At 39.8% G+C, this 18,528-nt stretch overlaps 1 protein-coding gene across 1 annotated transcript in view; it reads right to left on the bottom strand.

Moving 5' to 3' along the window:
• The window catches only part of piezo1 (piezo type mechanosensitive ion channel component 1 (Er blood group)), a 96,028-nt gene that overhangs the window by 58,314 nt on the left and 19,186 nt on the right, over positions 1 to 18,528 (bottom strand). Inside the window, exons 2-4 of the mRNA XM_079279863.1 lie at positions 14,088 to 14,183; positions 5,193 to 5,358; positions 4,772 to 4,913 (exon numbers count right to left, since the gene is read on the bottom strand). Of these exons, the coding sequence (XP_079135989.1) occupies positions 4,772 to 4,913; positions 5,193 to 5,358; positions 14,088 to 14,183 (404 nt within the window). The remainder of the gene's footprint in view (positions 1 to 4,771; positions 4,914 to 5,192; positions 5,359 to 14,087; positions 14,184 to 18,528) is intronic.

Raw genomic sequence — 18,528 nt, 5'->3', positions numbered from 1 at the left:
AGATATATATATATATAATTAGTGACAGATATGATTGAGTGATACAAACAAAATCCTGTCTCTATATGACGAGATGAAAAAACAGCAAATTAGTGCTGAATGCAAGAGATTCTTATTGATATAGTAATTTGCTGTTAGCAGCTGATGCACGTGTAAACATGTCACGATTACATCAGTTGAATTGGATGTACACGATAAAAACATAGGCTAAGTAATATCAAGGTGAAATGTCATTAGAGGAGGGTTCCTAAACAGTTGTGATCACGAACACACTTGGATCCTGAAGGAGAAACGCTTAACTTGCCTTGTGCCTCCCTCCTTTAACCTGCAGAAGGAATATTTGCATGATATGCAGTAACAGGTGGCAACGATCTCATGTTTCTAATCACTGAGACAGATATATTACTCATCATCCTCATACAAAATGTGATTTCATTGCTGTGTGTAAAATGATCCACTCAGCAGTGAGTAGTTGGCTCAGGAAACCCTCTGAATTATGAAATATAATGAATCATTTACGAGAGAAACCCAATGCATCTAAGAATTGATTATCTCTGTAACACATAGTAGTTTTGGGAAATATTGTTCACTCCAGAAGTTTACAAGCTGCTATTTCCAGTTTAAAGGCTACACTACAACTCTATTACTGTACACTACCACCAGTGGAGCATTAAGCAGCTTGAGTTGCTGTTAGTTGTTAGAGTTGTTGGAGATTAAACCAGAGCTAAAAGGAGAGTGAACATTGGACTTAAATTCATCAAGTGATGAAACCTGATTCCAATGGGATGATAATGTTTCTTTGTGTCGGCTGGATGTGTGAAATGGGACATTTGAGCAAAAAACTAAATGCAGAGTTGTTAATAATTCTCCGTGGGCTCAACCTTATAAACGGCATATTTCAATTAACACAAAGCGATTTCATCCATTGTTTATATAAAACTGCTAAATAGTGCCCCTTTAAACCATGTATCTTACCTGCTTCTAATGGCACGGCTCGACAGTCTATTCTAAAGTGTAATACTCCACTAGCATCCCTAAAGACTGCAATGCTTCTTACATAATATGAAAATATTGGACAGAGTGAACTACCGGTACATGACAATTTAACTGTTTTTAGACCAATTAGCATGTGGGCCGAAAACATTGTTCTGAGGATAGAGCAAGAAGGGCTAGAGGAAAGGGGGTCACCTAACATGAGGGTGTATCTTCAACAGCTCATGACTATCCGTCATACATTTCATGAAGATCCAATCCTTTGGTTTTCCAATACCTTGTCAAGGGAAAATTTTGACCTGAAAATGCCGTTCAAAGACAGGTCAGGGCGTCACTATGAAGCATCCTCTGGGACCAGCAATATCCAATGGAAATATAGCCATTATAGTTCTTATTGCTCTGGACCAAAGTGTTCGACACACTGACGGTCAAATCGACATTGCCATCATTAGGCCCTGCTGCTAACAGGACCAAAACATCAAATGTTTATATGTTATCTCATTTCAATGTTCATATATAAACATGAAAAACTCTCGAAACGTGTAGTGGAATATGTATTTTACTCATTCCATTGTATCCTCCTCCTCTTTATGACCTACATCCCTGTATTGTTTGTTTGGGCGCTACCCACAATGCTACCCTCTGCAGCACCAAAGGGAATGACTCACGAGTTTCCAGAGCCACATTAAGGAGCTCCTGAATATCATCCCCCACCTCACCGGAGACCCTAAACCAGCGCAGACTACCACCTCCATCGCCTGCCACCCTGGAGCCCAACTGCGTCTGGACATGGCAGGAGCACCTCAACCATGGCAGCAAGACCTCCGCTGAGTACCACCATCACAGCTACGCAGACTGAAGCTAAATTAGAGAAGCTATGCTGAATCCCTCACTGGAGCTACAGGCTCCTGTGACATGATGGACATCATCTACACTCGCATTATCAGCCATCGGCTCTGGTAAAAAAACTAAAACAACAACACACACACATACATGCACACCACCCATCTCTAATAATTATAATCGAATCCACAGTTAACAGAACACATTTCCACTTTGTATGAAAACAACATTAAAATGAATATTGCAGTGTTCAAATAATATGATTTCTTTTTTTTTTAAATGAGCCCATAGAACTTGGGTCGAGTGTTCAGACATAAAATTAATAACTCTGATTTCACTGATGAACTCAAAGACTCTGACACAGGAACAGGAACAGCAGAATAATTTGACATTACTAGCACAAAGGGAGAAAAACACATTAATAACAGAACTAATGCCTGCCTAATTCTTCCCCCAAAGAATACTTATGATGAAATGACAAACAAAAATGGGAACATGTATTTTGGCTCTAAACCATTCAGTGCTTTGTAAACCAACAGTAGGATTTTAAAGTCAATTCTTTGTTGGACAGGAAGCCAGTGCAAAGACATCAGAACTGGAGTGATGTGGTCCACCCTCCTGGTCTTTGTGAGGACTCGAGCTGCAGCGTTCTGAATCAGCTGCAGCTTTCTGACGGACTTTTTACAGAGACCTGTAAACACACCGTTACAGTAGTCCAGTCTGCTGAAGATAAATGCATGGACAAGTTTTTCCAAATCCTGTTGAGACATAAGTCCTCTCATCCTTGATATATTCTTCAGGTGATAGTAGGCTGATTTTGTAATTGTCTTGATATGGCTGTTGAGGTCTGAATCCATAACTACACCTAGATTTCTGGCTTGGTTTGTGGGTTTTAACATCAGTGACTGAAGCTGAGCGGTGATTTTCAATTGTTCATCCTTGGTACCAAAAACAATTACTTCTGTTTTATCTTTGTTTAATTGAAGAAAATGCTGACACATCCAGTTGTTGTTTAGTTGTTTGTTCAATGCAGTTACCCAGCCCTTGTATGGGATTATAGTCCCCTGGTGGCATAGTTATGTAGATTTGTGTGTCGTCTGCATAATTATGATAACACACTTTGTTGTTTTCCATAACCTGAGCTAGTGGAAGCATGTAGATGTTGAACAGAAGAGGCCCCAGTATTGAACCTTGGGGAACACCACATGTCATTTTAGTCAGCTCTGATGTGTAATCAGCTACAGACACAAAGTATTCTCTGTCCTTCAAGTAGGATTCAAACCAGTTAAGTGCTGTCCCACCCAGATGTTTAGTCTTTCTAGGAGTATGGCATGGTCGACCGTGTCGAATGCAGCACTGAGATCCAGTAACACTAAGACTGAACTTCTGCCATTGTCTATGTTTAAGTGGATGTCGTTGAAAACCTTAACAAGAGCAGTTTCAGTACTGTGGTGCTGTCGAAAGCCTGACTGGAAAACATCAAAGCAGTTATTTACGGCCAAGAAGTTGGTCAGCTAAGTACAATTGTACTAAGGTACAATTAAACAAAATAATAATCGTTGAGAATTAAATGAGCGTACCAGCTCAAAAACAAGGTAAAGTTAGTTGAAGAATCAACAAACGAACCGTTTCTGGGACCATCTTAAACAAACAGTCATTCATTTAAGCTGAAGATATAGTTAAAGCACTTCAAAGACATATGCCAGGAAACATATAACACACCGAACAAGACCAAATCCAAGAAAAATGTAAATAATTCCAGACAATTATTAAAGACTCCTGTAAATGTATTTGGTATCCTAGCCTGTGTCCGTCCTGAGGTCTGTGAGAAACCATGATGCCAGTTTTTGGATTTTCCACTACATGCTATCAGGCCAACTATGCCTGTTGTGTCTCAAGGTTTACCAAGGGCCAGTGTTCCCAACATGGAGGCAAGCCTTAGAGCTGGTGAATACAATGAGAAGTGAAACAAATGGCACTTGGATCAGAGGTGAATCCTGCTGTGTACTCCTGTTTGTGAACTTCAAAAAACAAAACAAAAACATACACTCATATCATCACAATAAATCAAATGTGAAATATCACACTGCCCTAGAGATTTGCCATGACAAAACCAATTTTACAGAATGAGAAAGTACCCAGGTTCAGTTATTGAACTACAGTTTTGCTTTTGCATTGCTTGAATAATATTCATTTTTGAGATGTTCTTCTTTTTCTCCAGTACACTTCCAAATTATGTTTTACTTTATCTTATGGACAGAGTTTGTTAGTTTGTAAATTTTAAATTGAATATCAGATATCATCGAATACAGCAATCATCTTCCTTTCCCCTTACATTCTTCCTTTTGTATTTCCTTCTTCTCTTTCTAAGATAAACAAAATTAGCGTGCTCAACCGGGTGTTTTGTTTCCACCACTGCAGATTGAAGCTATGGCCGATAAACAGCATGGCTACTGCAGAGAAATTTGTCAATGAATATATACCGATTGTAACCTTTCCTACTAAACACAAAAGCCAGATGTCAGAGGTTGCTGGTCTTTTTTGCGGGGGGGTTTTATTCAGTGGGAAAGTGGCTTTAGATGGCAAACTAAACTCTGCGCCTAATGCTAAGCCAGTTCTATAAGTTACTAATCAACATAAGCTTTTGGTCAGGCAACACAATCAAGAACGTGTTAATGCAATTAAGGCCTGCCCAGGACTCAGGCTTCTTTAATTAGTTACTGGCACCTTGATGAGGCACTGTTAAGTCCAAACCTGCTCCATAAAACCTTACTTAAGTAAAGGAGGCTTACTAACCTAATCATCCAGTTAAATTGCTTCATAAAACAGCACCTCCATAATTAATCAAACACTGTATCAACTTTAACCTTTTTAACCCAACCCTTGGGCCCATACTGTATCACAATCTTGCATACTGTACATACACATGACTCACCGATGTAATGTTGGCAGCAGCCACCATTTCTCTGTTCCTGACCAATCTTCTGCAGAGGACGATTGTTATCAAGGCAACCACACACACACCCATGTCAGGACACAGAAGGCGTAACACACTCCAAGGATCATCCAAGGGAACCCTATGAGACACAGACATGCATATGTGGATGTTAAGAGATGTCAAAGATGTTCCTATTTCCAAACACCTGCAGGTAGGTGCAACTGAAAAAGCATATATTTTATTTATTTCCTAAATATTCTACATGTCTTCTTCCTGTGGTGGCAGATACAATTAACCTGCTCCTGTTCCCTGTCTCATATCACTTGAAATATGTGGGCATATCTAATTTGTAGCATATCAGACTGTTGTCTTGACAATGACAGTGGCACGTATAACTGGTGCTTCACTAGTTACATACCTGGACAGTCCTATATGTCTGGTTATGGTGTCCCATTGTGAACAGTTATCACCTATGGCGATGTTGAGAGGAGGATATGTGTATCGTACTGTCTGGAAGCAGATATGAGCCAGTACAAATAGTAGACTGGTACAGAAAACCACTCTAATAAACCGCCCCGTGTGACCTGGAAGACAAAGAGACAAGAAAGACAGAGGATGGAGATCAAACCTGAGGAAACAGACCTCAATGTACAGTAAAATGTCACATAAATGCAGAGTAAAATACAGACAAATCATACTTAGCATCACTGGCGGGCCGTGCATTTTATACCTGGGCCTTCTGTGCTGTCCTACTGAGCTACGGTTATTTGTTTCTATTGGTGTAATAATACACGTATTTAATACACGTAAGTGGCAACTGGCACAGCTGATTATCATAAGACATTTTTCAAACCAAACACTGCTCGAAACATACGTCTTCTCAAGCCATTTCCCTAATGGAACAATATTTCTCAAAATCATTCCTGAGACTCACACTAGAGGTAAAACTGGCATTTGAAACCTCCTAACTTCTTGCTGGAAATATGTTTAGGTTTGATTGGACTGTGAGTGCACCAGGAGGAAATCAGCACAAACACAGGAAGAACATGTAAACACCACACACAACAAACCCAGCTGGGCAGCAGGTTAGAAACAAGAACCTTCTTGCTATTCTCACTCATGCAACTTCAAGAACTAAATATGGATAAACTCAAAAGGTATTTCGACAAAGCAATAAAAGAATCCTTTCAAATTTCAATTGTTTATATCTTTCAGAAACCAACAAACTGTAACACCCATTCTATTTGACGGTCAGTATGAAAATAGCCACAGCACCTAGAAAATCCTGTTCTCATGTTAACTTCCTTCACTGTTCATGTTCACTGCTGAACCATCAATCATTTTGTGTTTGCATCCATGAGGAGGAGCCATGCGTTCAGAAAAGAGATGGGAGGAGTGTGACGAAAACCCCTCCATAAAACCCCGCCCAGGACAGACCTGCTCACAGTACAAATAAGCCCCTATTAAACACGGAATCTGGATCATTGCTGGGTTTGCCTACCTATGTAAATCATGGCCTTTTGGCATTAGAATGTATGGAAAATGTACATGTTGATTTAGTTAAACATGAGAGGACTGCTACAGATACAGCCACAACTGGCTCTTTACCGTGGCTGCAGCACTGATAGAGGACAGAAGATGATTGGGAAACATCAAAAAATATGTTGATTTTGACAGAGTAAAACTCTGTAGTAAAGCTCACCTCTATGTCAGTATCCTGACCAAACAAAAAACTAAAGACTCTCTAAACCTCCGCAATAAATGTTCCCATAAATTTAATTGTTTATTTAACATAGAATATAGAACACTGCCTGTTTTAAACAGTCCAAAGAATGTTTCCAAAGCTAGATTACACTAGATTACAGTATGGAGGTATCACACAGCAAGTTTTGTTTGGCTACAACACTTTCATCTTTAACAACATTCAGAGCAGCAGAGTGCAGAGACTACATGAAATGACCATGACCTGCATTATGGGGTGGTGGCAAGGAATGTGGTAATATTACTTGTTGGCACCACAGAAACAATACCAATAAACAGACGGTTAGGATCCTTTTTCTTTATGGACACACAAAGTAAACACATCCACATGACTACAGATACAATGGTCAGCGCTGATGACGTGATCTCTTTCGCACTGATAAACAGTGAGAAAGCCTGACAGTGGGCAGGAGAGGACCACAGTTGCCCCCATTGCGTATATGTCCAATATGCATTACTGTTAGTAGAATAAAACAAGTAAATGCATAATAAAAGGTACGTGAGGTCAGAGTGACCTTTTTTTGACCACCAAAATCTAATCAGTTCATCCTTGAATCCAAGTTGGCGTTTGTGCCAAATTTGAGGAAATTCCCTCAGGTTATTCCTGAGATATCATGCTCACTTGAATGGACCAGACAAACAGATGGAAGGCCGGACAATCAAGTGCAAGTAGTATTTAGTTGAGTAAAGTGCAATGAACAGACCATCAAACATCCAACACGTGAAGATATGCTTTGTTTCATAAAACGTTTTTTTAAATGTGCTAATAAATGCTAATGTATAATATTCAAGTAGTCACATATACTGGTGTACTCCAGACCTCATCACTTAAGAGATTGGAAAAAAGACATTTACATAAAAATTTAAATGTGTAACATCACAGCATCACTGAGTTCATAGAGACTACTTCTCTGAGGACCTTACAGACTTTGGTCTGACATCACCATCCTCAAACTTAAACACTCTCAATCCCCTCCTAACAGGATAACTAAGAATAACAGACGTATGCATGATGTATAGTAGTATAATTCAATACTTGAACACATGCCAGTTGTTGAGTAATATCTAGCTCTGACTTAAACTGTCTCTTTATCCTCCCCAGAGCCTAACAGTTCTGCTTCCTATTAGTCACTTGATTTTCCCTGTGTGTATCTATGCGTGTGTGTATGAGCATGTGTGTCTGTGTCTGTGCGTATGAGAGTGTGTGTGCACGTGCACAGGGTCCTGGCAGCCTTGTGGGTTTTCCTTTAGGGGAACTCCCCGTTGCTCTCTGTTCCTCCCTCTCTCTCTCTTTAACTATTTTCCCACCAAAATAAAATAATCTCTACACATTGTAATGACCAGAGCAGAAGACAGGAGGGATGAATGGAAAGGAAGGCAAAACATCTATGAACTGGGATGAATGACCACAGCAGAAACATTGGCCAAACTAGTAAAACACTATCATCTACCATTAGATCATAACTCCTTAAGCATACATATGTCAGCAGCCTTTTACTCTTGTAGTTGGTTGAGAAGTTAATCAGTAAACACGTTATTTTGCAGGTCCCATTGTTACCTAGATAGTCATAGATTTGTGTCATTCTTTCATAGAAATATCTCTATACGTCATGATCTCTGAATTCTTAGTATTTTTGTTCCTGAGTTAACATGCACTTCACCTCCCCCCGACAGTCTGCTGTTCTGGATTTCCAGTCTCCTGCCTGCTTGTCTGCTCACACTCAGCCATCAAAGCCAGCACCTCGTTCACGTCTTATTAGCCACTGGATCGGCCCCAAGAACACTAACCCTCTGGCTAGCTCGTCAGAGTTTGTGTGTTGCGTTCTGGGTTCACTCAATACTGAACTACCATGTGATTGACAGGTCGCCACCATGGCGTTGTCTGGTCTTTTTCATCCGTGTTTTTGTTGTAGAACTCTAACCCTTTCAGTTTGTTTTGAGTTCACGAAAGTTAATTGTAATCTTTTGTTTGCCTAAAATGTCTTATTCAGCATTCGGTTGTACTTAGCTCCACCTAAAAAGCAAAGATGGAGCCAGCCAAAAAGATAGTGACAACCAAAATGCCAAACTCAAGGCTTCAAAACGGCAGTCCACAAACCAATAGGTCATGGTGAAGACATCTACTATGGTATGACCAGAGATGGGTAAAGATACATCAAAGTGTATTTTGATACAAAATACAAAATACCCCTCAAATAAATGTATCAAAATAAAATACAAAATACTGGTGCCAGAAAATGTAACAAAATACAATACATGTATTTGTATTTAAAATATGGGAAATGCTTTTTTTCTGTTTTCTCACAATTTGGTATAGCAGAGCATTCAGGTTTGGGCTATATAATATAATATAATTATATATAATGTACACAAAGCTCTGGTGAACCCCACAGAAAGGGGTCACAGAATGTCAGTGTAACTAAGCACATATGTGCTTGTTGATGGTCCTTCTTGAACATCATCTTGCTGAGACATGTTGTCCACCTAGCCAACTGCAAAATGTATGAAATAATAAAACTAAGAATACTTTCACAATATGCCTTTTTTATGCGGGCCGTCAGGGCCTGCAAGGCCTTCTCTGCTGGCCTAAACAGAATCACAAAGTTATATCACAAGTTAGTCTATTTTATAATTTAAAATTTTTTCTTAAATACACTACATGTATTCAAATTTATAAAAATATTGTTCCCATTATCTTATGTTCTCATTGCACAGCTACTTTCTTCCTCAGTTACTCTGCTTCCAGTGCAGCTTGTTTTAAGTAGAGCTTTTATCCAATCAGATTTCACCTCTATGTCACCTCTATGTAAGAAGAGAGGCCCCGAGGCCTGCAGACTCACAAGTGCATCCATGTGCAGTTTAAGTGAATGGGGACGATATTGTGTCAGTGGGCGAGCACGTGACTATCGTGAAACAAAACTTAACAGCAGAGGCTTAGTCGGGTAGTGGATCACATCACGTGATGCAGCTCAGCCAATCAAATATGGGCATTCTGACAAGTTTCCTGACCGGAGTGAGATGTACCACACACCATGACACAGGGGGCTGAGATGAGGAAAGACATTGCAGAGCAGTATGTTCTATGTTCAAGTTGTGAAAGTAAAATCCTAAAACAATGTCGGTGGGTTGCAGCTTGTCATTAAGGAATGACGGTGGATCCCACAGCCAGACCATCTGAGAACCACTGTCCTACATGAGTGCAGAAAACATTATAATTTCCTCAATTTAAACTTCTGCATTTTCCAAGTGCTCTAGTATTATTCAAATGTATTGTAAGCCTCGTACCAAACGGGTTAATACGAAGACGTATATAGTTACATCCTTAAAAACAAATAGCTGTGGCGCTATCATGTGGTTATAAGGTGGTATTTCAGCTGCAGGACAGCAGTGAAGGCCCAGGCATACAATGCACGGCCCCGCCACTGGTATAATTTGTAATACAGTGCAAGATTAGATGGTCAGACGTCTCTTGATAAGGTTATCATGAACATACAAGCTCCCAATCTCCCTCTTCCTATAGCTAGCTACTAGACTGATAAGTTAACTTGCTAAACACTGGCCATGCACTAGCCTAGAAAGCATGCTAGCATCATTAGCATGTTAGCATCGAGCTTGATATAACCATCACCATGTAGATACAATAGGCTATGTAGCCAGACCCAGACATCAATTATACATCAAGGTAGTTGACATATGTCACACTCAGATAAAATATTTAACTTGACAGACAATCCGTTGAACTGGAAGATCTGAAGACTGACTCGTGAACTGTTTTTTGATTCGTGCATAAAGTATTTTGAGTATTTTAAATACAAAATTACTCCGCTCTAAAGTATTTTGTTACAAATTACATTCGATTTTTATCGGCCCTATCAAATACAAATTACAAAATACTCAAAAGTAATTGAAATACGTATTTCAAATACAAGTAATAGAAATACTGCCCATCTCTGGGTATGACCACGATACATAGTATGTGTAACCAGTGGCGGCTGGTCAATAGAGGGCCATGGGGCATGGCCCCACCATGAGCCACACAAAAAAAAAAATTATTATAATTATAATAATAATAATTATATAAATTGTCAATATTTGTGTTTTTGAACTATGGAATGTACCCAGTAATGTGTGTAAAATATGATATCTGCGCAGAATTTTCCTGCTTTTCCTGCTCGTCCTCTCCCCCTGTGTGCTCTCTGCTCGTGCTCTCTGTCTGTGTGCACGACACTCTGAGAACGCGCAGCTTCGGGGGCCTAATCGTTTTGGCCCAAAAGAGACGGGGCTATGAAGCAGTTTAGCCAATTGCTGATTCAAGATATAAATGAGTGACATACAATTTAGCCAATCAGCGCCCTCAAATAGATTCAGCTTGGGGCCAGAACGATCAGGCCCCCCTCGCTGCGCGTTCTCGTCAGGAGAAGTCTCTACAGGCGAGCACTCCTCCTCCAAGACCCATTTGAGAGGAGAACTTTGGCGGAGATTCTGCAGCCAAAGAGCTGATATCAGATCAGCCTGACCTCACAATCAGACAGCAGACTCGCGGGAAAGGGAAGCAGTACATGCGGAGCTTCTGTACTAGCTGTACACCAGACAGGTTTGGCTAGCTGCATGACGTCATGTTAATAACGTATTTATCTTTTTAAAACAACGGGGACGGATCCAGCACGGACAGTTACGGGAGTGAGGGATGAGGAGGTAAGGAAACATGAGAACACCAGGACACACATGAGAACTTTGTCAAGCTACATATTAGGCAAAGTGAACATCTTTTCTTCTACATAGTTGTCCTCAGTCTCATCTGCTTAACTTGGTCATGGAGACATCAACATGTAATAGAGATGTTAAATTAACAGTGAAAACTCATCATAGCTTAATTTAACATCAGTATTCATAATTACACTTCATGTTTACTTCTCCTGATCTTTACCTCCTATAACAAGGTCCATAGGGGCATCTCAATAAATGAACATGTTATATTATATTATATAAGTGTTATTTACTGATTGTTTTCGTGTTGGAATACATGTTAAATATTTAACTGCCAAGTAATAATGCGTGTTTGATACTTACATTTTTTTTGCATTAAATCATACTGGGATGTTTGCTGAAATTGATAGGATGGCCCTACCTAGAACATTTTCCACCAGCCGCCACTGTGTGTAACCCTTTCTTATCTTAGCATTGGGCCAGCTAAATGTATGAAAGTCTTGACATATGGGTTATCTTTGGGAGAAATCGATTGGTTAGTTTGAGGTTAAACTGTTAACCATAGTTAATACTGTAGATTATACACAGTCAAGTAGAGCAAAAGAGGCAGTGTGAACACATACAAGGAAATAAGTGAACTTAAACAACACACACAGCTTCCTCCCTAAATGGATGCAAAAATGTGTCTGTTATAGTAGAAAATGTTAAAAAAAATAAATCTGTTGTTTAACTAGGCAAAATCAAGAATAAGTTCACAAATATGGTTCAAAAGAGTACATGAACACAGACTCTTCGAGGTTATCAGATATCGAACTGTCATTTCACTTCGTTTCCATCTTTATTGACACCACTCTAATCGATTTCCATGGGGGGTGAGGGTTCGATTTTTGCAAAACAATCACCTTAAACCACCGTATCCAGCATTTAGAACGACAATGTTACACGACAACCATGACAACATACTTTTTTACTATATTTTAAGTGGAGCAAAGCGAGTTGAAAGAGAAAGTTAATAAAAACAGAACTAGCCTACGATGACGGGCAATATTGAGAAGATGTGCCATAATGTAAAATCAATTTGTAAATCGTGGAGGTCATATCAAATTCAAAACTAGTCTTCAACAGCCCAAACTGGCAGTCAGAGCTTAATATTTTTGGTTATGGACACAAATAAGGAAGGCTGGACAAGAGTACAGAAGAGGGTTCGTGATAAACAAAGACACCGCGTAAAATAGAAGCGATGCCAGAGTCTCCACCCGGTATCGCGTAGCAGAAAGATGGAGGTTAATAATAAATCTTTCCAGGCATCAAATCAGAGTGCTCTTCTGTACTTTTAATCAATTCACAACAGCCATCGTAGCAGCAGTGTTGTATGTAGCGGTCTCCACTGTTTTTATTACTCTTTGGTTCCGGCGCACAGCTAACAACATTTGACAACAGCTCAACAACGGCTTGATAACTGCAATAGTCCCGCCCTGGTGCTAATTGTTAGTCACCTGCTGTGATTTCTTTATTGAGAAACTGCTGTTTCATGTCACGATGCCGGACTCATCAGTTCTAATCAATTCAAAGGTCTGGACCCAGGCAAGCTTCACGGTATGCAAAATCAATTCTGCGTGTCTCTGCGTTCTGAGTGTGTCAAGAAGCCTGAGCTGCAGCCTGAGAATTACAGCTAGGGGCGCAATAGTATGAAACAACAAGAGAAAGCTGATACTTACACATTCCTCTACAGACGGCATGTTTGTTTACTATTGTGGTCATGGAAACGCTGTGATTAACTCTATGTTGAGTATGTTCATCTGGGTTTGGCTGGACCAGGTGTCGTCATTTGTGTTCATGTACTTACGTGGATCATGTTTGTACAAGAAAAAAACTACTGATTACTGTAGTCTACTTAGTCTGTCTGAGCTCTGTCACACGGCAATTTACACATTCACACTCCACACATATCCACATTGTCAGCCAAGGAACACTTCCATTGTGAAGTTTGTGGCCAAAAGATAGACTGAAAACATTCCAGCACTCCAATTTGTGAAAAATAAAATGAGGCAAATATTCATTTTAAGCGCAGTAGAAAAAGATTGTGCAAAAAATGGCTAAACTTTTCCAGCAATGTTAGGCCACTCAGCTTACACATACAATGCTCAAGCCCTGTTACCAAGGGTGCTGGACTTGTTTGATGTAAACTTGGACTCATGTCAGTACTAACACATGTCATATCTTTGTCTCTGTGTTTGAAATACTGGGTGGAAAACTTTATTTCCACTACACTGTAGGGAAAGAACAGACCACCCATTGTTGACTGCCTTGTGGGAGCACAGTGTCTAATGTATTTTTGACATGGCTATAGGTCCTGTAGCTGTCATACAGGCGGGCAGAAAATAAGTACTGCCAGCCTGTAGTTATATTAATACTGACTGCTGAAGTAGTTTCAAATGTGATAATACAGAGTTACATTTCATTGTACTCCTTTCAACAAAACATGATTTATGGATATCAGCAATCAAACCGGCTGTGGTTGTGGAAATGTTAAGGAGCCGTTGTTTTGGTTAGACTTGTTCAAAGTTTACAGAGCTCAGAAGGCTCTGAAGAGGTCATTTTATTATTCATTATAAACAATTGGATTATTAACAGGCTCATTGTGTGGGATGAACCTGAACTCATATCAACACTGGTGAGAGGTGTGAATACAACAGTGCCCCTCGTTAAAATTAGGATTCAGTTTTTATTTCTTGCATAATCCTATTTTATATGGGATTGTTCACCACTGTTTCTTTTTGTACTGAGGAAAAGCAACTAAGTGTAAAATGCCATAAGAGATCTGACATACAAACGATGATCTCACCTCTGATTGTGTGCTTGTTGGGACTCAGGAACCATGGCAGCAGCAGCAGGTAGAGGAAGTGAACCAGTGACAAGATGTTGTAGCGAAAAAGACAAGCTGCAGAGACAAACACCAGAGTGAAACAACAGCATTAATTTAGAGATACATTATGAGCTTCTTGCATGTGCAGTATGATCTTACATACGCAGAACTTTTGGTCTTGAAAGAGACATGAAACCAAACCTTGAAAAAAAGATCAGTCTTTTGTTTTGGTAGACACTGATAGAAAACGTTTTTGTTTTGGAATAAGGACTTGGTGAATAACTGTGTGAGGATTTGTCAAACTGTGTAAAGAATAGTCAGAGCATTAATCTAATACCTGACACATTTATGTGTTCTTTTTGCTACTGCAGACTTTAACACCTTGTCTACACAGGCAGCATAGTGAAAGCAGCATGTGGGCGACTGTGACCAAGAGGCGAGCAGGGTCGTGCAGGATCGGCGATTCGATTCCCGGCTCCGCTAGTCACTTGTCGATGTGTCCTTGAGCAAGACACTTAACCCCAAAATTGCTCCTGGAGCTGTGCCTACGGCACATGTGTCAAACTCAAGGCCCGCGGGCCGAATCCGGCCCGCCACGTCATTTTATGTGGCCCACGAATCCGCCAGCAAAAAAAATAATTGGAAAAATAATTGAAAGTTAGACTTGAAAATAAAAGTATCCCCATGGTCGAAATTATGAGATAGAAAGTTGAAATTATGAGATAGCATGTTGTCTGTGTACCGACATTAAAACTATCACAACAGGTGGACAGGAGAGGAACAGCACGTAAAGAGGTTTTCCAACGATTGAAAAAGATCGACAAATAATCCCAAAATGTCCATGAAGAGAAAAATTGATGCAGAGGGAAGAAAATGTAATGAAAGATGGGAAAGTGAATACATGTTTGTGCTTCAAGGAGAAACACTGGTCTGTCTTCTGTGTTATGAGGCGTGTCGGTGATGAAGGATACAATTCACGTCTGCATTTTGACACCAAACACGGAGCTAAATTTAGCCTCCAAGAAAAACATCAAACTGTCCAAGAATTAAAAGGCAGACTGCAATCACAGCAGAATATATTTACACAGCTACAGCCCAGTGCATGCTGAAGGTATGTGAGCAGAGCTCCGACCAGATACAGACTTTTACAAATGTCAGTTTGTGAAGAAACACCATCGCAGACCGAGTTCATGAACTAGCAGCAATCTAACAACACAGCTAGCTAAGAGACGAGCAGGGACTTGTGTTTCTAATGAACTGTTGATGAAAGCACAGACAACACGGATACATCATCTATCCGTGTTCATCAGACCTGACTCTCAGTGAGCAGCTCTTGGATGTAGCTGCCATGCACAGGACGACGACAGGGAGGAACATTAGTGATGCAGAGAGGTGAACAAACAGCTTTGAACAAAGTTAATGTAATAACTTGTGTTTGATATTTGTCTTTGTTATTTTCTTTAATAGTTTGATCTTTGATAGTCATGTGGGTTTCTTAACCCTCAATTAAAATGATTTATGTTATAATAACAGAAATGTGTTTAAATATAATTTCATTTATATAACTGCATGTACAATATGTTTACACTTAAATAAACAATAATAAAATGCAGAGAGTTATTTAACAATATGTTAGGGAGAAGTTAGTTATACAGTCTTACAGTTACAACCGGCCCTTTGAGGGCGACCGTGATGCTGATGTGGCCCAGAGTGGAAATGAGTTTGACACCCCTGGCCTACGGTGTATGAATGTGATCGAATCTGATAGGCAGGTGTCATCAGTGTGCGAATGGGTGAATGATGACAAGTAGTGTGAAAGCGCTTTGAGAGGTCGGAGAGACTAGAAAAGCACGATAGTACAGTCCATTTACCATTTAGTTAGCAGTACAGCCCCTTCATTACTGCACACAGGATGAATGCACAGTAATACGTATTAGTTCATGCATGTTTTGGCAGCACATTATATAATCACTGTAGTTGGGTGCGGAAGATCTGCACGAGAAGTTCATTTGATCTGACCAATTTTTGGAAACTTGCATGCTTTTATAATAATGACCTGAGGGAGTAATTCATGAATTCATTAAAAGCCACTGCAGTGACGTTGAGGACAATGCATGTGATTTACATTGTGGCACTATCATCATTTCATCTCAGCGAGAGCCCACAGACAGGGCTAACTGTCAGGAAGAGTTCTCCAGGAAAGAAAAAGCTCCACAGCTGTTTTTCTCTTGCACATATGGTACAACAAGAGGGATTTTATGAGGTGTTGCTGGCTTGAAGGTATTGAGATGATCTGCCAATATTTAGACCTGGAAATAAAGAAAACGTTTACGTTTATTTCCTCTTAAACACATGCAGAGATAATTACTGGCTCACCAAGGGTTCAGGTCTGGACTAATCTCAGCCTGTTGAGATCACAGTTTGAGCATGGAGGTGAGAGGTTTACAGATTGTTGTTTGGCCAGCTTCAAGTTCAAGTCCTACTTAAAATCTATCAGCGGACACACAACTGTGAGCCTTCATGCACATACGCACACATACAGGAAAAAACTGAAGCATACAGGTGAGAATGTTAATATAACAACAGGATATCAGGCATCTCTTCAACTGTATGATGTATCGATACATAAATATGTAGATGGCAGCATTGGCCCTGTGCTTACTTCACTAGAGTAGTATGCATTTAATAATTTAATTGATAATAATCAAATGTTGTTGTGATAATAATCAAATGTTGTTGATAGTAGATGAAATTTGGTCCAGAGTAAGATATCTGAACAACTACTACGTAATGTGCCGTGATTTTCATTCTCATTCTCATACTGGTTTGTCACTCCCTGACACACATGAATAGCCACTCAAAGATTTCCTTTAATCACAGTCCATGACAACAAATCATTTTTTATAAATGTCTGGATTCCCAGAGGATGTAACTTGATGTTAAGGTGACCTCCTGACCTTTTTGCCAACATCAGCCCTTTTTGTGACTTTGCCTTTTTATTTAGTTTGGATTTTTTCCCGCTCCTTGTTGGAGTTGTTTTTAGTTTATGTTCTTTGCTTGGTGCCCAGTAAAGAACCTTGCATTCAACCTCACCTTGTTTCCTGTGTCCGTGTCTGAGCCTGAGTCTCTGCTCTATACCCCGAAACCCTCACAGAAACCCGTGAACCCTCACGGAAGAAACTCTAACTGGCAGAGTCCCGACAAATCTGCTGAACCCATGATGTTCGCCAGAGATTGAACCATTTACATGTTGAACACTTCATAACAAACCTCCACTACTGCTAAATTTCAAACATAAGTATTTTTTTCCATCACGTTCTGTGGGTTGTAATGAATTGGAGCCTCTAGAGGCCGTAGCAGGGCTGCAGATTTTCATTTTTCCCTCAGTCTTTCTTTCTCTCTGAGTTGCTTCATGATAGTTATTATATGACTCAGACAATAACTGGAACACAGACAAAGAATCCAACACACAAGCACTCTGTTATTTCCTCCAGTTGCTAAACCATAAAACACATTGTCTTCCTGCCTGTCAGCAGGAATTAGACCACATCAGAGGCAGGTTGTAAACGTCATGTCTCCTACATGGCTGCCATCTAAATCTCTTTACCACTTTCGTTTTGTCTCTGCATTGCACCATAACAGTTTTGTGAGGTGGTGAGGACTATAAAACAGGAATCTGGGAGCATATCTACATTGAACTTGTATTACATTTCCTGATCTGCAGCACAATATTGTGAGGGTAAGCAGCATTCTTGAACAGAAATGTTGAGTCACAATAAACAAAAGGGGTATTGTTTCGTGTCCACCACACTCGTCTTTTGATGTCGTCATTTATTAAGGCCAAAGGTTGTTCTGGTTTAATCTGCAGAACAACACTAACTAAACAAACCCAGCCCTGAAAAAACACAAATAAAATTCCTGGATATCAGTTACTGCAGCTTGACTTATGTTCCGATTCATTGCCTGGGACTGATGTCACTGACACATCCCTTTCTCTTTGTCTCTCTCCTGAAGTGTTTCTTGTTACTTACAGTTAGTGTATTAAATACAAATTCTGCCAATCACACATTCAACCACATTGCAAAGCCCAGGGAAAATCAAACCCAATCTTGACCTCAACACCCGCATCCTGACAATTCTACACTGTAATGAATTGCTGTAAACTTACTGTGGATTTACAACAGTATCTTAGTTAAATATTCGTCCTTCGCATGTAACTTAACAGTTGATGGCGTCGGTTAACCATAGCGGCAGATAACTGTAATTTACCAGAATAATACAGTATTTTCTGTGAACTGGTGGAAATAGGCTTCTCTATACAAGTTCAGTGAGTCACTATCCAACAACATTGTGTTTGTTGATTATAGGCTATTTTTCCGTTATGATGATAGCACATTTTTATTAATCAAACTGCTCATAG

The sequence above is a fragment of the Melanostigma gelatinosum genome (genome assembly GCF_949748355.1).
Source record: "Melanostigma gelatinosum genome assembly, chromosome: 12".
In the NCBI taxonomy this organism is placed as follows: Eukaryota; Metazoa; Chordata; class Actinopteri; order Perciformes; family Zoarcidae; genus Melanostigma; species Melanostigma gelatinosum.
This window is presented reverse-complemented; position numbering and strand designations above follow the sequence as displayed.